The sequence below is a fragment of the Perca flavescens genome, chromosome 15 (assembly GCF_004354835.1).
Source record: "Perca flavescens isolate YP-PL-M2 chromosome 15, PFLA_1.0, whole genome shotgun sequence".
In the NCBI taxonomy this organism is placed as follows: domain Eukaryota; kingdom Metazoa; phylum Chordata; class Actinopteri; order Perciformes; family Percidae; genus Perca; species Perca flavescens.
Genome location: NC_041345.1, coordinates 25,070,894 through 25,094,401, shown reverse-complemented (window position 1 = coordinate 25,094,401; position 23,508 = coordinate 25,070,894). Strand labels below are relative to the sequence as shown.

The 23,508-nt window shown below is 41.0% G+C and overlaps 1 protein-coding gene and 1 long non-coding RNA gene across 5 annotated transcripts in view; both read left to right on the top strand.

Moving 5' to 3' along the window:
* Window positions 1-17,570, top strand: part of LOC114570067 (vesicle-fusing ATPase) — a 46,175-nt gene extending 28,605 nt beyond the window's left edge. For 3 of the 4 annotated variants that reach the window (XM_028600274.1, XM_028600272.1, XM_028600275.1), the window contains exons 7-21: window positions 1,404-1,479; window positions 2,766-2,921; window positions 3,596-3,795; window positions 3,884-4,049; window positions 5,169-5,243; window positions 7,428-7,615; window positions 8,532-8,627; window positions 8,741-8,897; window positions 10,408-10,541; window positions 10,711-10,857; window positions 12,283-12,417; window positions 12,756-12,869; window positions 13,567-13,622; window positions 13,970-14,027; window positions 16,235-17,570. In XM_028600274.1, coding sequence (XP_028456075.1) covers window positions 1,404-1,479; window positions 2,766-2,921; window positions 3,596-3,795; window positions 3,884-4,049; window positions 5,169-5,243; window positions 7,428-7,615; window positions 8,532-8,627; window positions 8,741-8,897; window positions 10,408-10,541; window positions 10,711-10,857; window positions 12,283-12,417; window positions 12,756-12,869; window positions 13,567-13,622; window positions 13,970-14,000 — 1,731 coding nt within the window. In that variant the 3' untranslated portion in view covers window positions 14,001-14,027; window positions 16,235-17,570. The remainder of the gene's footprint in view (window positions 1-1,403; window positions 1,480-2,765; window positions 2,922-3,595; window positions 3,796-3,883; window positions 4,050-5,168; window positions 5,244-7,427; window positions 7,616-8,531; window positions 8,628-8,740; window positions 8,898-10,407; window positions 10,542-10,710; window positions 10,858-12,282; window positions 12,418-12,755; window positions 12,870-13,566; window positions 13,623-13,969; window positions 14,028-16,234) is intronic. The other variant, XM_028600273.1, reaches the window with a different exon arrangement.
* A 3,345-nt stretch (window positions 17,571-20,915) lies between these two features.
* LOC114570037 (uncharacterized) overlaps window positions 20,916-23,508 on the top strand; it is a 42,379-nt gene continuing 39,786 nt past the window's right edge. Inside the window, exons 1-2 of the long non-coding RNA XR_003694453.1 lie at window positions 20,916-21,103; window positions 22,081-22,179. This is a non-coding gene — a long non-coding RNA (uncharacterized LOC114570037). The remainder of the gene's footprint in view (window positions 21,104-22,080; window positions 22,180-23,508) is intronic.

The following is a 23,508-nucleotide window of genomic DNA, read 5'->3' as shown; positions in this document are numbered from 1 at the left end:
TTCATAATTCAACTTTAATTTATACCTAATAGAGAATCAGCTTGAAATTGAATTGCTTTTGAGAAATGAAATGGTCTGGATATCATCTGGAATCAAGGGGATAGAAGCATTATAGTGGCAAACATTGTTGAGTGACATACGTTTACCATATTCTGCCGCTGCTTCATGACTTCTGGTGAATAATTAATTAAAGCATCATCATGATCCTCATATACACCCTCCTCACAGCCGGTCCCCTGCGATACAGAGGAGCGTCCTGCCCCAAATTTATGCAAATGTATGCATTATACTATATTATTTATTAATGCACCTTAATATGGTGGTCCCTAAGGACTGAATGCGACCAGCAAAAGTGCAAACACTGAGAGAAGTGCACTTCAGATCGAAAAATGCAACAGATACTAAAACACAAAGTTGAAGGTTTGTATTATTTATTTTATTTAACCTTTATTTTACAAGGATTATTCCCATTGAGATCCAGACTCTCTTTCACACTGGAGTCCTGGCCAAGACAGCAGCATAAAATAATACAAAACAGCAAATAACATCAAACAATGAATTAGCGGTGTTCAGTAATAGAACATGTGCATTCAGTGTTCAGATGACCTGACATCCTGTTTTTATAATCATTCATGTTAATAAAATAATTTTGTTTCAGGTGACTCTGTAGCTTACAGTTGAGACCAACCAAAACCACATTCAATGATACATAAATCCAGAGAAATTTGCTCCAAATTCAGAAATGCATCAAATGCTATCAGGAGAAGTGCATTTTAAATTTAAAATTGCTGAAAATACCAAAACGTTAAAGTGGCTATATTTAACTTCATCAGTTTGTTGATTTCAGCGCCCCCTTTGGACAAAAGCGGTAGTGTTTATACGCGTTAGCTTTACGGGGAGGTCATATAGTTGCGATGATTGTTTTTGCTCAGACAGATAATTCATTTACAATAAGAGAATATGTTACAGATGCATCGTTGCATTTCAAGTGTTGCATACCCACGTGTCAAAACCAGACATGCTACAAATAACCAATCATGTATTAGTTTTTATTTTTCTGCATTTCTGTGGATATTTGTTGCATTCTCACATTTGCAGTATGTTTTGCAGTATGTTATTTTCCTCACTGGTGGTGCTTTTGGTCTTGTACATGTTTTAGCCGTTGGACCCACAGTGCATTTATATTCTTCATGTAAATGAGAGTCCTCTCAGCTAATCAGGAGATGGAGATATTTCAGGACCATCAGAAAGTCCAAGGAAGAGATGGCCTTCTATTAGCCAAATTGAATAAAAAGTGATCTCTGGGCCATGGAGAAAAGAGGGACATCAGTAACACCACAGATGTAGAAATAAATAGATGAATAATTTGATGCTACCGATAATAACTCTGTTTTCTCCGACAGATCGACATCGGACTGATGGTGGGCAACAGCCAGGTGATCTTTGAGAAGGCAGAGAGTTCATCCCTCACACTAGTTGGTGCGTTCCTTATTTCCCAAAACTTAATTGACCTCAGGATCAGTGCCCAGTTCCATAAACTACCTTCAGTTGCACAAAATATTTCCCTAAGCTCAGCGATCGTTTAGAAGCATTGCATAAAGCTTCTTAGGTTGTCTCCTTGCCTAAGTGTGAAGACTAAGGCATTCACGGTAGTCACTATCATAATACAGCACATGTGCACTTTTAGTTACCATGGTTACGCTTCACTCACATAATCATTACTTAACGCTACTTGACAGCATCATTGTCAGTGTTAGTCTTCTCCACAAATGGACAACAAAGAGAATACAAAAAGAGAAAAATAGCCAAACTGGACAGAAGAGAATATGGAAAGCACATATTCCAAAGTAACGTTGACTTACTTTACGTAAGTTGTTGTTCAACGTCCGTTCAACGAAGTTGTTGGTCAAGTCTGCTGGCCAGTGGGGTTTTTCCTGTCCTGAAAAATGCATCTTGGTATTTTCTCCTCCTCTTCAATCACCATTCAGCCATTGTCTCATGTTCCACAGTTTTTTTCACTCTTAAGAGACTGATCCCTTAAAACTTTCAGTGGGAAATGGGTACTAAGGACCTTCTAGCAACGCATAAGGTAATATTTAAGTTCTAAGTAGCTAAGGGCGAACACTGAGAGGTCAAAGGATTTTTTACTTGCAGCGTCCTAAGGAAATCCTTATGCTGAATTGATGCAACTCATTGTTTTCTAAGGCATTCTAACATGAAAATTTAAGGACCATTTTTAAGGATTTTAAGGGGCAAAGAGAGTGAAATATATCACTAAATCAAGGCGGTAAATATTGTCAGAACTCTTTTTTTATATATATCTCTTAGCATGTAAGTGTAATGTGAAGTTTTATTTATAAAAAGCTGAGACATTTCAGTGCTGTACAAGCCTCATGGTAAACTCAGGGGGCTGCATGAACAATATGAGGGGCTTTGGAGCCATCATGCAACAGTATCTTACAGTATCTATTTCCTCCACAGGATGGCAGTAAGAACAAATTATTCATAGATGCTTCATCTTCCACAAATCACCGGTCTGCTAAGAATAAGGCCAAGAAAGACTTATTGACCAAACTTGTCTTTTCTTTTATGGTTTTTAATTGATTCTTGAGCTACTGAAAAACCTTTTTCCTTCCCATCTGACAACATCCTGATACATGGTTTATTTCCTCATAGAGTAACTTGCTTAAAAATATATATGTGTGTATATATATATATCTATCTGTGAATTGCTGGCCAAGTAGTTCCCTTATGTCTTTTAACAGGAAAGGCAAAGACCAAGGAGGCACGACAGACAATCATCAACCCAGAATGGAACTTTGAGAAGATGGGAATTGGAGGTCTGGATAAAGAATTCTCCAGCATTTTCCGCAGAGCCTTTGCTTCCAGAGTCTTCCCTCCAGATATTGTGGAGCAGATGGGTGAGAAACCCTTTCTATCTTCTGTTTGGTCACTTTTCATATGTTTGAACCTGCCAGACTGCCTTAGTGTTGCTTATTTTTAGTGCTGAGACTGTACGTCCACCATGCTTTTATTGGCTTATTACGAGACATTTTGTCACTATGTCTCTATTTGTCTTTGTATTTATGAGATTTCAACACATCTATCTGTCCTTTGATCACATATATGTTATGCAGGTACTCTCATTTGCTTTGTTTTTTGATTTTCCTGTAAATTAATTGTTTTTTCAACTAACAAGTGAATGTAATTATGGGAGAACACCTTGGTTAGTCACAGGGTTAGTCACAGTACAAAAGCAGCTATTTTTTTCTCACACACACACACACACACGCACACAGCAACATACTATTTATTCCTTGGTTTTATGAGTCATTTATTAATGTGGTTTCTTCTCCCTCTGGCTTCAAGCAATAAACTATTTTATAACATTCATACATCCTTTTCTCCTCCTCCCCTGCCTCGTAACTGCTTCTTCCTCTGACTTCTTCCTTTCTTTCTTACCTTCCTCTTTTGTGATTTTTTGGCACTTTTTATTTCCCTCCATCTTTCTTTTGTTCCTTCCATTTTTGTCTTTCCTTTCTCTCTTTTTCTTCCCTTTGGCATTTGTCATCGCTCCCTTTTCTCCTTGTTCCAGGGTGTAAGCACGTGAAGGGCATCATGCTGTTTGGGCCTCCAGGCTGTGGTAAAACACTGATGGCCCGGCAGATCGGCAAGATGCTCAACGCCCGCGAGCCTAAGGTGGTCAACGGCCCCGAGATCCTTAACAAGTACGTAGGAGAGTCCGAGGCCAACATCCGCAAACTGTTCGCTGATGCAGAGGAAGAGCAAAAGAGGGTGAGAGAGACGCTCAATGTGCTTTATTTATAGGATCAATTTAAAAAAAAACTCAAATTCATAATTTCTTAACCCGACCTGTCTCCAGCTGGGAGCCAACAGCGGACTCCATATCATCATCTTTGACGAGCTGGATGCCATCTGCAAGCAGAGAGGCACGGGCGCCAGCAGCACGGGCGTGCACGACACCGTGGTGAACCAGCTCCTGTCTAAGATTGACGGCGTGGAGCAACTTAACAACATCCTGGTCATCGGTCAGTAACATCAGAGGGAAATGATTCACAGTATTTGTCATCCTCGCCAGCTGTGTGAGACATTATACTGATTGGGGGCCAGGGGCGCGTTTCACACACGCTTTACCACTCAAATCAAACCACATACTTGGGATCGATGCATGAACATGCAAGAGCCCTGTAGAACTCTGCGACAATCGCTTCTACACAGTGCTCGCACATTGCTTTTATGAAGTGGGTCCCAGATTGTAAACCTTGCAGTGATATTTATTTTCCGTGCATCTTTACGGTCAGATGACATTTTATGATGATAGAAATGCTGAAACCATCATAAAAGCAGATGAGTAGAGCTCCACAGACATTAGAGAATATATACCAAAGGAGCATTGTAGCGGTCCTGAAGGCTCTCGGTGGCCCAGCACCTCACTATGTTGATTTCTTCGTTTAAGTTGTCACCTATCTTCTGAATTAAAATAACTAAATAGCAGAAAACAAATACAGTCTACTGACAGCTTTGGTTCAGAACAATGGGCCTAATGTAAGAACATTTTTCTATTCTTTTCTATCTCTAAATCTTTTTCTATTCTAATTCTAATCTCTCTTTTTTCCCGGGGAGGTTTGTTCGTATCAAGTCAGATTCACCAAACTCTTAACTGCACCGATTTGATATGCACTCATGAGATTTGATCATTCGCATAATCCACGCCCCTAATCCTGTGAAAGAAATGAAGAGTGAAAAGTTTGACATGAAGTGATATACTCATAGGCAGTATATAAACTGGAGTGGGTGGCTGTTTGACCTATCTATTCCTATTGATAAAGTATAATAGGGTAAATCCTGTATAGTGTATACACTTGTAGCTGTTATGTATCTTTGTAAGTCATTGTAAGTCGCAAGCCCCCGGGAAAAAAAGAAATAAAAAAGGGCTCCCCGAAGGCCACGGTATAGTTCGAACACTGGCTATAAGTGTCAAGACAATCGGCCCAGAAGTTTCTCCGTAATCCTGCTGACAGACAAACCAACAACCAGAAATGAAACATAACCTCCTTGGCAGAGTTTTTTTTCATCAGCATCAGTTCCATAAGTCTGCCCTCCTTCCTGCCTTCTGTCAATGTGTGTCATTTTCTCTTTCTCTCCAGGTATGACCAACCGGCCTGACTTGATAGATGATGCCCTGATGAGGCCTGGCAGGTTTGAGGTCAAGATGGAAATTAGTGAGTGCTATGGGACCTTTTCTCTTTCTCTGTTCAGCTCCAAGTCTTTTTCTTTAGAAACAACTCAGATTGAAATTCTGCTTTGAGTTAGTGTCCTATCCATGACTTCAAAATGCTGGCCATTTTCCTCACCATATTTCCGTATATTATTATTGCGTATATGGTAATGAGATGGGTGTGTCCATGTACAATACGTGCAGGGTTTGTTTGTGTGTGTAACCTAAGTCGAGCCATCAAGAGGACTATGTGGCTAGCTAGCGTAATTGACAATGTTGTTACTGTAGCTAAACACACTGAGCACCAACCTTTTCAGCTAGCTACGTAGCTGAGGCTTTCATCATAAAACTACACCATATAATAATTAATATTTATTATTAAATAAAATGACTAAATTATTATATAATATTATTAGGGCCGGGACTCGATTAAAAAAATGAATCTAATTAATTACAGGCTTTGTAATTAATTAATCAAAATTAATCGCATTTTAATTGCATAAATATTTGACCTGAGAACAGTGAGAAGTAATTTTTTTCACATGTATTTTTAGTATACCATTGAATAATGACTGAATACATAAGCTTAAGCAACACAATATTGTTTATTTTTGTTCAACCAAGTCCAGCAGACCAGTGCAATTTTTGCCATTAAGTGTAGCAATAGCATATTTAGAAATATAGTACATTTCAGAAATTCAGGTAGCCTATAGGTAGGTAGACCTTCTTTTTTAAGTAAAACACAATACTTTCAAGTACATTCAGACTTAGTTACCCTGGTCCTTAAACCAGTCATCTGGTGGAGTGTAGGTTGGGTGTGGGTCCTTGTACTCGGAGTCGGGCTAACGTCCACGCTAGCTGCTAAATGTTTTGCGTTGAGGTGATACTTGAGGCTCGATGTGCTGCGGTGATATGCGAATTCCTTGTTGCATAGCTTGCACACAACCATGCTCTAATCGACGCTTCCATCCGTTCGTTTTTTGTATTAAATACACCAAAAAAGTATGAACTACATACTAAATCTAATCTATATAGCATATTTGTCATAATTTAAACAAGTCTCCCGAAGAGAAACGGGTATCTCTCTCTCCCCCACCTCTGCCGGCTGCGTTGTGTGTGTGTGTGTGTGTGTGTGTGTGTGTGTGTGTGTGTGTGTGTGTGTGTGTGTGTGTGTGTGTGTGTGTGTGTGTGAGTGAGAGAGAGACGGCCGGACAACGAGGTTGTCAAGCCCGCAGTCAGCTGCCGACTGTCGCCTCACTTCATGGAGCTTCTCACCTCCGAAAACTTTGAAGCAAATTGTCAATTCGGCATCAATTTTCGCAAGACTGCCAATATTTGAAATGTTAACAGTTAATTTCTCGCCTAAAACGTTGTCAAAAGTGAATTTAGTGATGAATAAGATGACGAAAATTGTTACAATTGTCCCGTTGTTGGTCTGTCTGTACCGGAAACTCGACCCTCGTTGATCTAGGTCCCTATGCTGAAAAGGGAACAGCGAAAAGACCCTGCCCTGAAGTAGGAGCTGAAAGAGTTACAGGAACTGCAGCCAGAGGAACTTAAAAATCCCCAAATTGGTCCAGACTGAACACAAGAAAAAAAGAGTTCTAGGAATTTTATGTTCTAGGAACTGCAAAAATCCCTCCGGTCGGAAAGCGGCTGATGTTCCCAGGGTGCTATGTTCCCAGGGACCAATGTTCCCAGGGTGCTATGTTCCCAGGGACCTATGTTCCCAGGGTGCTATGTTCCCAGGGACCTATGTTCCTAGGGTGCTATGTTCCTAGGGACCTATGTTCAGGGACCTACTGTATGTTCCCAGGGTTCTATATTCCCAGGAACCTATGTTCCCCAGCTCAATATCCTCTTAATATTACACATTAAGGAGACTCTTTAAAGGGTTTTGAATTCTTCTACAGGTAAAAGCATACTGATGTTATACTAAATATAATGTCCTCATATTAGTCTGAAAGTATTCTTGACTTTAACCATTGATATCTCCACAGTAACTGAACGGATTTTTACTGTCCTTGTCCCTCCGTTCTTCCCTCACTCCTTCCATTCTTTCAACTCAACCCCAACCTCTCTCCCTTCGACCTGTCAACACTCATTTTTTTCATTTCCATACCCTGGTCTATCTTTTCTCTTCACCCATCTTCTTCTGTCCCTCGCTGCTTCGTCATCTCACCTCCAGGTCTGCCTGATGAGAAGGGCCGTGTCCAGATCCTGACCATCCACACCAACAAGATGCGAAGCTTCAACCTGCTCGCTCCCGATGTCGACATCAAGGAACTGGCAGCCGAAACTAAGAACTACAGCGGTGCCGAGCTGGAGGGGCTGGTCAGGGCTGCTCAGTCCACCGCCATGAACCGACACATCAAGGTCCCTTTGCACACAAAGTGTGCCAAATACAATGTGTCACAATTCACAGTGTGTCCACTGATTTTTTTTTAATGATTTATGACATAAAATAACGTGTTGAAACCACAGCCAGTGTGGTCTTTAAAATGAAATTATAATAACAGTTTGCACAGCCAATAGGGGTTTGCAGATTAGCATGCTAGCAGATTAGCTTGCTAGCGTTAATGCTAGCTCAGCTACCCCCAACGTTCAAGTGACCCTCGCCTTCCAGCTCATAGCGGTCTGCAGGTATAGCCCGCAACAAACTGATTGACTTACTCTAGGGCAACATTAAACTTACTCTTTACATTACTCTTTACATTACGGGAACCACGATGGTAAGATTTGATAACATATCAATTCCACCAAAAAACACGTGATTTTTGTTAGTGGGAAAGTCCATTCTTGACCTTAGAATAGTCATTTGACAAAATAACTACAAGTCAAGGAGTACTTACGGTACTTGCTTTCTCTGGAGCTTTCACCCACATATCGCAGAGAAGTGGAAGTGGTTTGGTAGCCATTGAGTAGTCATTATGTCACAAACTGAACAGACTCTATGACAAATAAAAAATAAACAATAAAAAGCTGATTAGTGGAGCTTGAGTTAAAAACAAGTTCCAAAAACACTGGTTCCCACTTTTCCCATGCTTTTGTTAGACTCCTGCCTCCTAAATGTCCACGTTTTATAAAATGATCAGGTTTACTTTGAAGCTCTTCCCTTCTAAGCCACAGAAGACATTATCAACGTGTTTTAAGTAATTTAGCAAGAAAAGCCATTCAAAAATGACAGATTAGTCGACTAATTGGCTAAGAGGGTGCAGCCCTATTTCTGAGTCATGAGTCCCTTGAACCTGACATTGTTTTGATGCAATTTCATCTGTATATTCTTTTTCAGGCCACATCTACAGTGGAAGTGGACATGGAGAGAGCAGAGAAGCTGCAGGTCACCAGGAGTGACTTCATGGGATCCCTCAACAATGACATAAAACCTGTATGTATTAGGTCTTTGTAGAGTTTAAGTCTCTGACTGCAGAATGCAGTTTAATCATGTAATATTAAAAGGCGGAACACAGTTCCTAACACTTCCTATGTGTTTTTATCCAGGCGTTTGGTACAAACCAGGAGGATTACTCCAACTACATCATGAACGGCATTATCAAATGGGGTGACCCAGTCACTCACGTGCTGGACGATGGAGAGCTGCTGATACAGCAGACCAAAAACAGTGATCGCACACCACTGGTGGCTGTGTTATTGGAGGGTAAGAAACCACAAACATGAACACATACTGTGTGCAGTAAATGGCACTACATACACTAAAACATACACTAAATTCATGTTTAGTCAAATAAAAGATGTTATTAAATCAATTGTGGTGTTGTTAACAGTTTTGCCAAAATTGCTACTATCTGACTTTCTACAAGATTAAATCCAATATCCTGATACTCCAGATCAATAAGGTCATACAATGATTTGCACTATTCAGAAAGGGAACAATAGCATGTGTGGCTCGAGCTTCGTCAATCATTTCAAATGCTTGTCTTTGAGTCTGACTGGAATTAAACACAGAAAGTAGCCGTCTCAAATGGGGCATGCTCACCTTTCACGGCAGCTGGATTCTCGCGATATCACAGGATCTCGCCAGAAACGCGGGATCACACATTACACGAAAATCCATCTCGTCAGGCTTCAAGTAATGCGTTTGTGTCCAAACGCCCAGCCTTTCAACCAATCAGCATCAGAGTTTAGATTCTCTGTCCGAGCCCAAGCCCGAACTTGGCCGATATTACCCGCCACTATCCTCGGGCCGGGCTGGGCAGGGCTGGCCCTTGATCAACCATTTGTGTTTTTTTAAGCATTACTTTATTAGCCTAATTGGGTGGGGAGAAAGCTATGCCATAATCACGCAAGCACGCATCACACCGGGCCTGCTGTGCTGTATTGTGTAGCTTAAGTGCAACGTGGAGCTTGAAGATGTAAAGAAAAAAATGAAAACAGGAGAATTAACTTTGAGCAAGTTTGGAGGGAAGTCGGAGGTATGGTCAATGACGACATATGTGTTGGCTTTGTCGAGTGCATTTAAGTGCTGCACGCTGCTCGCCTATGACAGCAAAAAAAAACACGGACTACAACGATTAACAGACACATGAAGCAGGCTTCCATGGCAGAAAAGATGATAGCCTTCAACGTCCTCTTTTGTTATTTCTCCAAGCATACCACTTCTTAGCAGATTTATGCAGTTCAAACAACTCAGAATTGTAGTTGAGAACTTAAGCTGTAACGGCCCACGTATTAAATAATTGTCGGGTTTAAATCGGGCTCGGGCTCATAATTCCAGTTAGTGTGTCCGGCCAGGCTCGGACACAACGTGCACGGGCTCTGGTCCGATCTAAGCTTTAATCAGCGTCCTGTGTGGAGCTACTTGCAGCTACGGGCGTGGTTTAGACAGTTTAGTTACAGAGAATATTTGGTTTAGGCGTATGTGATGGCTGCGACTGTTGGTTCTAAACAACAATGGCGGATGTGATAGACAGATTATTCATCTAATCACCTGCCAGATGATTTCCAAACAGTTTTCAATGACGGCTTTTCAGATAGTTCTGTGTTAACAAACCCATCTAGTGCGTCAGGCTAGGGTCAGGCAACTTATTTGCTCTAAATGACTCAAATGACACCCCAGCTTTCACCCCACCAAATAGCTACACAAATACAAACACATGCTAGTGCAGTAAATTGTACCCCTCCTCTCCTCTCAACCCACACACACCCAGGCCCACCCCACTGTGGAAAGACGGCCTTGGCAGCTAAGATTGCAGAGGACTCGCAGTTCCCCTTCATTAAGATCTGCTCTCCAGACAAGATGATTGGATACTCAGAGATCGCCAAGTGCCAGGCAATCAAAAAGGTAAGTGCTGCCGTGTGTTTATCCCTTGTAGAATGTCAGCAAACAAGGAGACGTTTGCATTTAATAACAATGACTTATGGAACTAATTGTCCCTGCCTTTTATTGTCTTAGCTTTGTTCATTTCTTCAATCATTTGTCCCTCCCTCCCTCCTCCCTCCCTCTGTTTCAGGTCTTTGATGATGCTTGTAAGTCCCAGCTCAGCTGTGTGGTGGTGGATGACATTGAGCGTCTGCTGGACTACGTCCCCATCGGGCCTCGTTTCTCCAACCTGGTACTTCAGGCTCTGCTGGTGCTGCTGAAGAGAGCTCCGCCAAAGGTCAGAGTCAAATCACACGAAAAGACCCAAATCACACGAAAAGACCCAAACCAAGTATTGTGTGTGTATCCAAAGCCTGATATATATTCTTCCTCTGTGCCATAGAGCTCCATTATTCTCCAAAAACTATTAAAAACACATCAGTGAGCCACGCTGTTGCACTGGATGGCATGTTACTTCATTACCCCCCCCCCCCATAGGGCCACAAGATAAATTAGAGGGATCATGGGTACATAGATTTGAAAAAGCATAAGAGATATGTTTCTGCTAATCAAAATCTTGTGTCTCCAATGTCTTGGGTGTAAGTTCAACACACAGGGACGGGAAGTTGGGAAGTCTTGAGAGATGGACTAACACAGTGTTGGTTTTGGTCTTGTCGTGGATTGGTTGACAAAAAGAAAAAATAAAGAATAAATAAAATGAAATACAAATATTCTTGTTTTCTTGCAAAGAGTTAGATTAGAAGATCAACACTTATCTCATGTCTGTACGGATGATAATAGCAGCCGATTACATTAGCTTAGCATAAAGACAAGAAACATAGGGAAACAGCTAGCTCTTTGTTTAGTCTGTACCAAAACTGACGTGCAAAAACAACATATTGTGGTTTTGGGGTGGTAATGTGCCTTTTTTTTTGGCATGGCGCACTAGCCAGGCTAGCTGTTTCCCGTTTCCAGTTTCCAGTTTTTATGCTAAGCTAAGCTAACTGGCTGCTTGCTTTAGCTTCATAGTTAACGGACACATATGAGAATGGATATTTTTGTGGCAATAAAGTCAAAAAAGCATATTTCCTAAAATGTTGACTATCCCTTTAAGATGACTGCTGTATATTATATAGTAATCAGGCAACAAAAAATATCACCCTATAATATTTTCTGTTTTGAGTTTTCCCCTTAAAGCTTTTTCTTTCGTGTTTCAGTGCTTATTTTCTTATATTGTTTTACTTATATTGTAATATTTGTTCAAGGCAAAATATGTATCAAACCATTCTAAATTAAGTATTGTGGAGCCTCAGGGTGTCCCATCTTACAAATCGTATCCTACAGACTAAAGAAAAAAATCTTTGTTTGGTACAGATCCTTGCAAAAAATCGCACTATATTTATTTTAATTCATCTAAATTTTAATATTTGTCAATAATAATGAGAATAATGATAGAGAAATGATCATTTCCTCCAATATCATGAATCCTATCGCAACTGCAATATCAGTCCAAATAATCGCAATTAGATATTTTCCTCATGTCGTTATTGCACAACCATGACCCATATAAATCTGCTGAAATTAAAATCTTAACTGTGCCTGTGGTTGTAGCTGTCGAAGCTCACGAGGTTTTACACGTGTAAGCTTGGGAATGTAATTTGCCACGTGGTGTAATTAACAAAGCGACGACACAAATAGTTTATTCTTTTTTTTTTTCCTGCAGGGTCGGAAGCTGCTCATCATCGGCACCACCAGCAGGAAGGACGTGCTGCAGGAGATGGAGATGTTGGACGCCTTCAGCACCACCATCCACATCCCCAACATCTCCACCGGGGAGCAGCTGGTCGACGCTTTAGAGGTATTCACACACACGCGCGCACACACACACACACACACACACACACGCACAGACACACAAAACACATTTGGTTGCTTGAAGGTTGCTCACGATTTTCCGCCCATACACACAAGGACACAAAGATAAATGTGGTGCATAATAAATACCCATCCCCCATTTTCTCATTAGTGTATGTGAGAAGGAAAAGAAAAAAACTACATTCACTTAAGGTACTGAAAGAAATTCAAGTGTTGTAAATGTTATTAAAAGGATGTTTCACCGGCGGTCCTTCTTTATTTTGCTTTTCGTTTGGAGGTTTCAAAGGTAGTACCTTTCTAATGTCTCTGTTGTCTTTGTAGCTGCTGGGGAACTTCACCGATAAAGAGCGGGCCAACATCGCCCATCAGCTCAAAGGGAAGCGAGTCTGGATCGGCATCAAGAAGCTCCTCGTGCTCATCGAGATGTCACTGCAGGTACGGGAGACTCGCCGAAGCAGTGGAGCAGCTCTTAAAGCACCATGCATAAGTGATGTGATGTGTAAGATCTTAGACAGTAGTCTACATCGAAACCAACCTACAGCCCTGCCAAGAAATACTCTGGCACATAAACCCCTATAAAACCAATTTTTTTACAGATAAAAAAATAGATAAGTTGACTTTGTAACCTTAAGACAGAGCCAGGTTAGCTGTTTGCCTTTGTTTTGCTCTTTGTGCTGTGCTAAGCTAACCGACTGCTGACGGTAGGTATACTATATTTACCAGACAAATGTGAAAGTGGTATAGTGGTGTTTTGTCATCTTAGTCTTGGCAAGAAAGTGAATAAGCGTATTTCTAAAAAAAAAAAAAGTCTATTAGTACTATTCCTTTAAAGGGATACGTTGTGAGTAAAAGTGAGCCCACAAAAGACAAAAAAACAACCTAATTACTTGCACTGAGACAAAAAATGCGTTGGCCCACCTATCTACAGCCAGGGTAGACCGTGATAAGCCCTATTTCAACAAACGGTGGCGTATTCCTTTGAGGTTAGTGAAGCTACTGTTTGTGCTCAAGTGGCCCAGCTGTGGTGGCTGGGAGATTTCTGATGTGAGCCGTATTGACTTTTGCTGATGGTTTTTTTCTACTGTCAACAGTTCAATCTCTCTCTCCCTCTGCTTTCTTTTACTGTCTCCAGATGGACCAGGAGTACAGAGTGACCAAGTTCCTGTCTCTGCTCAGAGACGAGGGGGCGTGAGTACAAGCGCTCTTCGCCAATCACAGCCCTTTTCATTGCCTGTCATCAGCTTCCATCGACTTAAACCCTCTTTTTTTATCCTCATCTTCATCCATTTTTTTTTTATGTTTCTCCTGCTATTACCCCTACCCCTGTTTTCTTTCGACTGTCATGTGTACATTCATGATTGTTATTCCCATAAACATCGTTGACAGAATGTACTTTGAACACAGCTCAGTAATGTCACACCTGATTTTAAAGACTCCAATCTTGTTTTCCCCACACTGCACACAGAGTAATCCTAACAGTGCAGAAAAAAGGCTAACAACCAGTCTCCTTAACGGCTTTATTTTGCAATCACCAGGTTGAACGAAGGCGATCAAATCCGAATTTAGGCCGTCGGTCGCTCTTGCTGCGCACTGGTAAGGTCAACAGCAAAGCAATGAGACTAGCGGCTGAAGGTTAGGAGTACAAAACCTGTAGCTTGTCAGTTAGCTATTAGATTAGCATTTTAACCTTTCTTTTTGTTACTGCTCTAGGATTTTGATTGCAGAAGCAGCTTCAGGTAACTGTTTTGAATGGGGCCTTTTCACACCTGAAAGTCCAAACCAAGGTCCGGACCGAGGTTCATGTTTTCTTTACATCAAATACATTTGATCTGTTTAGTTCTGGTTTCACACTGCAGTTATGAAAGCGCACTAAAGAACTATACATGACATAACCACGTCCCATCGCCATCACATATGTATATATATATACAGTCACTTTGTCTAACAGTTGCCACTTTGGACACAGGTGACATGTACGTGAAAATGGTAAATACTAAGAAAGAAGAGTCAGCAAATGAACTCAGTAGTATCAGTTACACAGCAATATCTACGTACATTTAGCTAACATTAGCTAATGTTAGCCACCATAGGCTACTGGTCATATATCAGACTGAGAAAGGTTGTACACTAAAATGCTTGAGGTTATTGGACAGAGTGCCAGTGCTTTATATTTCTTAAGCATTAAATTAGTATTTTGTAAGAGAAAAGGTATGTTAAGTTAGACGACCCTTTGCCCCTCCATCTTTACATCTCTTTCATTAGCAAAATGGATGTTTACATGGATATGTGAACACCCAGTGTATCTTACATCCGTCTGCCCCCTACAGTTGATCATCATCATACAGTTTTTAGTTCTTATTTCTTAACCAGAAATGTATTGAATTTATGTAACATGGCATTCCAAATGTCATGCAAGCATTGCATTTTTTACTCCCCTTCATCTTTATTTTACTGTTGCAATTTCTGACTCATTTGTATTCATTTGTGAACATGAATGATTCTTTAGAGTGTTAAGATTTTTGAGCATTGTTTGGCTTTCATAATATTGAATATAAGTTTCAATCCTGCTACTTAAAGTACAGAGTTCAGGAGTCGGTTGCACCAGCTCTTCGTAAGTCAAAACTTGGCGTAGTTATTAGTGTTTACTAGATAATGAATGACTTAATTAAAATGGCTTGCACCACACATATGACGTGCAATAACACAAGTTCTTTTGTAGAGATTAGTTCTTACTAAATATTTACATCCAGTAACTGCCAAGAGTTAATATGAAATATAGTCGACATATCTGACCTGACACTCAAAATGCTACTTATAAAGGGTTTAAACTGGAAGAGTTGCAAAGATACTAAATGTATATCTGTCATCAACCCAAATAAAATCTATTCAAAGAAAGATGCTTAAAGGTCCCATAGCATGAAAATTTCAAGGCCACACCCCCACCCTCCACCTTGCCCCCCCCCCCCCCGCCTCCGTCTCCTCTTCAATAGCTACAGACACAGAAATGGCACATACTAAGGAATTGTGGGACTGGCTCTAGTGGCTGTAATTCTGCACCAAGGCCTTTAAATATTTTCAGTGGCACTCATAATCTGGTTTATTTTCTTTGAAAAATATGTGTCTAGTGGAAAATCTGATTGGCTGGTAACTTTAAAAATGTACTAGCCATGTTGGCTGGTGAAAAGTTAATTTAAAGCTATATATATATATATATATATATATATATATAGCGGTATTATAACGGTATTATGAGGAAAATGGGATTTAAATAAAAAATGAAAGGTAGCCAGAGGTTTCTTAGAACTTAAGAAGAACTTTACACATAAACGTGTGCAGCAGTAGTGATTTTACAAATAGCTGTTGCAACCCTAACCTGGTTGCCCCTGGTGGAAATCCCAGAGTAGACGGCTGGAGTGACAGCCTGCGGGGCTCCAGTGTAATCTTTTAAGACTATTTTTGGATGGCACGTTGGAGAATTGATGCTTGCCATGGTGTCTTGGCAATATAACAAATCTATTAAACCTTCCATACACAGAATAAAGAGTGCATTGGTCTCAGAAGTAATCAGTGAGTAATGGTGTTACATTGTGGCTCTCTTCTTGTTTTATAGCCGGTTAAACCCTGCTCGTGGTTTTTTATTTTACTCAGGACACCGCCCAGCGTTGTGCTGGTGTTGTGTGAGTACACTGGAGTTTGTTGAGTGGGCCGCTCTTTAAAAGGGAGCCCTTTGGGGTGGGGGAGTAATGCAACACAACCCACAGTAAATTGAAAGAACGTCTTCTGTTTTTTCCTCATTCTAGTGATCGCAGCTTCTATGAGTAGAGGGGGTGGAGGATTGAAGCAAGCATCGGGCCACCAACAAGCCATCTGTTGGACAAAATGAGGAAGAGGAAGAAAAGAGCTGCCTCTTGTCCACCCACCCAGTGATCCATGCGTCCGTCTATCTACTTAAATACACACCTGGTCAAGAAGAGGAACACACAAGTCCTCCTTATCTCAGCATGTTTCCGCAGTCAATATCGCTGTACCATCAACTTTACTTCATTGACATATCACAGGAAGGTACTGGAAGTCGTACTGTTAAAAATAAAATCAGTTATCTGTAAAGAAATCACAATAGATGATTGTAAAAAATTTTCAGTTTTGTGCATTGTGCGTAAAAACAACCCAAAAAAAGAAGCCATGTATGTTTTCAGCTATAGTATTTGTTGTATTGGTTGCATATCCCTCGTCCTCCTAAAGATAATTATTGTTAGTACGATATGTATCCTCACAAACACAAGCGGAATCAAAAGAATCCCAAACTGACTGAAAATCCCCAAGCTATTTGAATATTTAAGACTTGAATCTATGAGATGCTTTTAGTGAATATGTAGTGGCTGTTCCATGTGTAAATGTAAACCCTTTAAATACAGTGTGTAACTTGTTGATGTTCTGTACATAGTATATATAGACAAAATGCAGTATGACAAGAATTTAAATGATCGGTCTCAAGTCTATTTCGTACTACATCAGTATGATTCTTCCTCCCGATTACTCCAGAGATGTTGACTTTACCAGGTTACTGTAATAGTGAAAGTAAATGTTAGATTGTTGGCCTGTCTGTCCGTGTTGCTTACAGTACAGTTAAGTCTAGCTATTGTAGCGACGGCATCATCAGTGTTAAACTTAAAAAAATTAAAAAAAAACAGTTCTACACTTTTAACATTGCCTCAGAAACCTTTAGTACTTATCTCAGCGGGTCTTCGTGGGAACTCAAAGATAGTGTCCGCTCGTGTGCATGTGTGGGGAAGTTAACGCTGCATGTGCCCAGTGTGTCAGAGAGAGAGTGTGTGTGTATGAGTGTGTGGTGGCAGAACGTGCTTTTGAATGTGAGTATGTGTGTGTTTTAGTGTGTGTGTGTATGTGTGTGTGTGCACATTTAAATCCAGGTTCAGACAGCCAGTGGGTAATTTGTGGAGTTTTTCTCATGTCATGTGTTAAGTGCTTATTGTCCAAAGTTCTTATTTTGTTCTGACCATTGACGATGTGTGTGTGTGTGTGTGTGTGTGTGTGTGTGTAAATATACTGTACATCAACATGCAGATGTATTATTGCAATAAAAAAGCACAGATGCACAGGAAAAAGAAACTTCCAGCTGCTTGTTTGGTCTTATTCATTCCTTGATGATTAGGGCTGGGTACTGAACTTTGATACTTTTTAAGCGCCGGCCGAATTACCTCCATAGTATCGAGTATCGAAAAATCCCTAATCATTAAATACCAAATTTCAATACCTTAGGGGAAAATCTCATCAGCGTCAGCGAGCCAATAAGCATGCAGCATGCTTCTACCAAGATCTAATAATGCTGCTGATTGGCTGTCTTCATGTTGTAGAGGCAGGCAGGAAAAACTCGTCATGCACAGAGTGCTGTAGTCAAGTCCACTGTTGTCGAGTCCAAGACTAGCCTAGACCGAGTCAAGACCAAGTCCAAAGAGGTTCAAGTCCAAGTCAAGACCAAGTCCAAAGAGGTTCAAGTCCAAGTCAAGACCAAGTCCAAATGAGAGACAGTCTTTTTTGACAGTCAAAAAAAGAATCCTCATAAAGACCACTTACTTACCTGTTCATAATTTATGTGATGTGAGAGACAGTATATCTTCTACTTTAAGATGATAATGTTGCTTTATTATTTGTAATAATAAAAAACAAGTGCAGAGTAACACACGATAGGATCAAATGAGGCCATATTATTTACTTAAAATGGAAAATGGAAATGTTCCCATTCTTGAATCCTGAATAATTCATAGTACAGAGTGCTCGCTGACATTGTGTCTGTGGCCAAAATGAAAATGATTGATGCCTGGTGATTGAGGTATATGACGCAGCCTGGCATATACCCATCGACATATATATAAGCATATACCAGGCGACCAGTCTCAATGCCTGTTCTAGATGGATTTTGAATTAAAGTGCTCATATTATGGTTTTTGGCTTTTTCCCATTCCTTTATTGTGTTGTATATCTTTTGTGTGCATGTAATAGGTTTACAAAGTGAAAAAGCTCAAAGTCTTACTATCTTGCAGAGAAAACACTGTTCACAAACGTGCGTCACTTTGTAACACACGTTATAATGCTCGCCTAGCTGCTAGCGTGGCACGCCCTCATACTCTGCTTCTGACTGGCTAGTAGTCCTTACCTAGCTACGGCGCATGTGCGACTCCCAACAAAGATGGAACAGAAGTGCGATGTCTCACTCTGTAGCTAAAACAGAGAGCTCAACACACAGGGTGAAAAGAGGAGCTGCAGCAATGTGTAGTACAACAAAAATATGGTGTGTGGTACAACCTAACCCTAAATACAATTATGAACCTGAAAATGAGCATAATATGAGCACTTTAAACTAATACCTGTTTTCTGAACGAGGGCTAACTGACATAAAACCATGCCAATCTCTAGGTATGGTGAAAGGTATGTGATAATGTGGGGGGGGGGGTGGCTATTTTAATTCCTAAGGCCAAGGGAACTTTATCAGGATGCATAGTATCCTGGATGCATGAAATAACTGGCCTTAAAAATAAAAATCTGCCTGCCTCTATGGGAATTTAACATAGGGGTGTACTTACTTATGCCCCCTGTATTTTAAGGAAGAACATTTATTTATTTACGATACATTATTCATTCACAAACAAAATCAGTGTCCTTAAAGGTTGGATTTTTCCTCTTTTTTTTATTAAGGCATTAAGATCAATTTCCAAAAGATGATTTTTTTTATTCCTCTTTTTAGTCAACTTTAGCATGGGTGTCCTAATTTTTTCACATGACTGTATATGGACATTTCAAAGTGGGGCGTTTGGGTGTCCTCCCCCAGGGAAATTTTGAGTGTCAAAGACTTCATTTCCTGCATTCTGATACACTTTAATGCACCAATTTACGGTGGAAATCCCTTTATTTAGTCTATGCGAAGGAAAACACAGATGGCAATTCAAAATATATCAAAAATATAATGGAAAGTATCTTGTTACATGTCATTGCACATTTTTAAGTGGGTATATGGAAACCCTGGAGCTTTATTAGAGGGTATACTGCGTATACCTGCGTATCACGTAGACCAGTGGTTCCCAACCTGGGGTCCGGGCACCCCTTAGGGGGGCGGCAAAGATCACAGGGGGTGCCCATGTCTTCATCTGGTTTGAGGTTGAGGTAAAAAAAAAAAAATTTGCACATGTTAAACAAATTATGATAATACACTACAATATATAACGTATATATATAATGTAAAAACATTAATTTTTGTTCTTGCTTAAAATTGTAGGCAGGCTACTTAGTAGGCCAAACCTCCGGGACCTCTTAACCTGTGACCCTTGCTGGCCATCAGTCAGCTGCTAGCTGCTATCATCCTCGTTTTTCCTGCCGCCAAGGCATCACTATTTCGGGGGGCTCAGCTTTTCTTAGACATAAGTAGGGGGGGCGCCAAGGAAAAAAGGTTGGGAACCACTGACGAAGACTACACCCCACTGACCTCCACTTTGCTTTCACCGTTGCTTGCTTCATCTCTGTCAAGTTACTTTTTGTAACTTCCTTTTCCTATTTCTCAATCAAAAATGTCAACCAAAGTTCCTTTTCTTTTCCAAGGCAGTTACACAGAAGTCACCAGTAGCACATCTACTCAAACACTTCCTGTTTCCATTTCCATTGCTCTACTGCACTACTTTTTCAGAGGCAAATTGTTTACCTTTTCACTTACATTCAGTTTACAGCTAACTAGTTATAGTAGACCTGCTGAAGTTCTTACACACAAAAGGATCAGCTTAAAACATGTACATGACATTTAATTTAATTGATATTGTTCACATTAAAATCAGCTTCACTTTGACCAACTACAATAGTAAAATACTTAACATAGTCCAACAGCAATGATACTAATGAGTACTTTTTGATACTTTGATACTCATGCACTGTAATCTTTAAATACATATCTGTTATAAGTCACTATCACTGAAGGAGGTAACACAATGGTGATTGAGCCACTGATGAAAGTATTGCAATATTTATATATTTGCAGTATTATGAACTGGGTATGAAAATGTAATGGTCTTTGTAATGGAACTAAGCACACACACTACTGAAAACGTGAAGCTCATGTATCAAAAGAAATAAAGAAATCTTAAAGATGGCCACTTTAAGTACAGCTGTATTATTCACTGTAATATGAATGTCGCCCTGACAACCACTTATATTTCGCCTTTGAATGTTGCTGTGTGTGGAAACAAGTGACGTTCTTCCTCTGCTTTGCTGACGTTCCCCTTTAATTCTCCAGGCTCTCGGGATTATGCAATCCCCCCGCTGCAGTACTCCTCATGGGCCGGTAGAGGGCGGTGTGGAGCCTGGTAATAAATCACCTCTCGGCCGGGAGCTCCGCTTCTCCTGACCCGCATTCACCCGTACTGTACAGGCAGGGAGAGGAGAGGGGAGGGGAGGGGAAGGGGTCGGTGTGGGGGAGGAGGAAGACCGACCACAGAAAGCTAATGAACGCTGTAGAGTTCCCTTGCAGACCGTGGCCATGGCTTTGGCAGTCCCTGACAGACACGGCGCTCCCCTCTCCCCCCACACCTGATAGCGGACTGAAAGCAGGCAACACCCGATAGAAGCATTAACGTTAGCTAACGTTAACGTTACGCCGTTCGAGACGGGTAAGTTAACTAGCTGGACTCGCTTGTGTTTCTCCGTATTTGTTCTGCTTTTTTCCTAATGTTCCGTGTTCACTGGCTTTATGTTAACGGCGGAGACGGGTTTCTATCACAAGTCGAGCATTGGTGAGTGTGTCAATTTATTAGACTACAGCTAAAAAAAACAAACAAACAGGGACGGCTTCTTCATGGTGCGGCGGTGCAACGTGAACGCTGCCCTCACGTCAACCCGGGCGCTACGCTGGCTGCTTCTACTTCTACTGTACTGTACTTAACTGCAACGCTACTGCTTTAGCTACTAGATTAATGCAAAGAAGCCTGGTCACTGTCCTGTAACGTTAGCACTCTTGTGCCGTTTGAGAAAGTATCACTGCAGTTTGACCTGCATACGTGCCATTGGCACGTATGCAGGTATATTTAGATGTACCTTTATATGTATATTTAGATGTACCTGGGTCAGGTAACGTCAGGGCTCCAAAGTGCACGCTTAAGGTTGGGACCCTGCAACAAGAAACTTGTTAACCCTCACTCCGCCCTATGTGGCGGTGCCGTCTGCTCGCGTGAGATATAGGTTATTCAAGAGGAATCGTGAAGGAACAGAGATAGGGCTTTGTGCCAAGATATAGGCAGTATGTAGGCTGCTATGTACGTAACGTAATGTGTACTTATAGATGTGGCCAATGTTCACATTCCTTTGCTGTGACATATCCACAGTACTTAACGTTAGGTCTGTCAGTGCAAAAGTGGGCCAAAGTGTGCCAAAGTATGCTTGAAATGCTCCTGGACACTTGATATGAATCATGCATGCGTTCCAGGACAGCATGCAATATGAAACGTGGTTCACACAGTCTACTGTGTGGTATGTGTGATCTGTGATGTATTGAGTTATAATACCAGGAGTCCTTGCATTGTGAGTGTGTGGCTAGTTATGGTTAGAAGAAGAAAAGTGTTAATTATTTTTTTTTACATTTTTATTCCAGGATGTGGACAACATCTTCTGTTTCGTTGGTGGACCATCAGACGTGATTCTATGACTCATCCTGGGCACAGAGCGGCTGTTCAAGACACCCAGGGCTAAGGTAGGTGACCAGGACAAACATCAGAGCAGCGTGCAGGGCTCGGGGTAGAGTGTGAGTAATTTCCCTCCACTTGGAATGTTTTCAGTGTTCGCCTAAAATGTCTACACAACACTGACAGTAAAGGTGCTTCTGCCTCGCAGTGTGCATCATGCAGAGTTTCACGTTTCATACGACCCAGTGTCACTCCACGTTTTTATTTGCGAGCGGATAATATTCCTCAAGTGATGGAGACCTGATATTTTTAACACAGCATGGCTCATTCGCCATTTGTCTTTTTGTCTAAAATCTTCCAATCCGGTCAATAATTCATTCCACATGCATGTGATGTTTTCATAAAGAACATTTGCAGAGATGCAGAGACAAGAAGGAGAACTCCCTTATTAACACAACTGGGTGTAAACAGGAATGACTATGGAACCAACAATAATATTTCCCTGGAGCGCAGAGGCCAGGCCTACTGTACATAAAATTACCCACGAAGCAACACCTTGTTTACAAGAGTTTCCTACTAGTAACCCATTTTATGATTTTGGTAGCTGGTGGTTTTTATTAGTTTTAAGCCCTTCCAAAGATTTATTAGTCTTTTTATAAGTCCTTTCCGCAGACTTGTTTTCTTGGAAGAAAGGCAATTTATCTGAGTGGACATTATTTTTTTTTTTTTTAAAAACAGTTTTGCAAGCAATGACACGATACTTAATTAATCCTAAGAAGCAAAATAATGCTATCAGTTTAGCATTTGCCAACTGTCAGGATTTCATTAACATCATAGAAAAATAAAAAAAATAAATTCTGCGTGTATGTTTATACATACAAAGCCATAATCTCTGCCCGCAGCCAGACGTGACCTCTTTTGACGTCCGTCCCTAACCCCCATTTTCCCATCACTCGTTGCTGCAAGGCATCCTGGTTTTCCGAGGTTGAAGCTTAATGTATAGTGAGCGGGTGGGTGGGTTGAGGGAGGGGGGCGGGGGGAGAGACAGGAAGGAAACTAGTCTCTCGCCCCCTGCCTGCCTGCTCAGTCTGAGAGAAATCGGTTGCATAACAGCGGCTGTGGAGGCAGCCGCCGCTGTCCCACGGCCCTCTTACATCAGACATGTCGGAGGAGGGGCTTTGAGTCATCTGCCCATTTAGACAGTTTTGGAAAACACTGAGTTTGGACACTTAATTGGATTTGATGCGAGTGTCTACATGTTACCCGCATACTCTGGCTTCAGCTGTTTGCTTGAAGCCTTTGTACCGTGTACGTGAAGGATTGATTCCCTAAAGATTGCTGCACTTTTCCAGATGCTGAGAAAATTTCAGATCAGGATTCATCCATATGTAGTATTT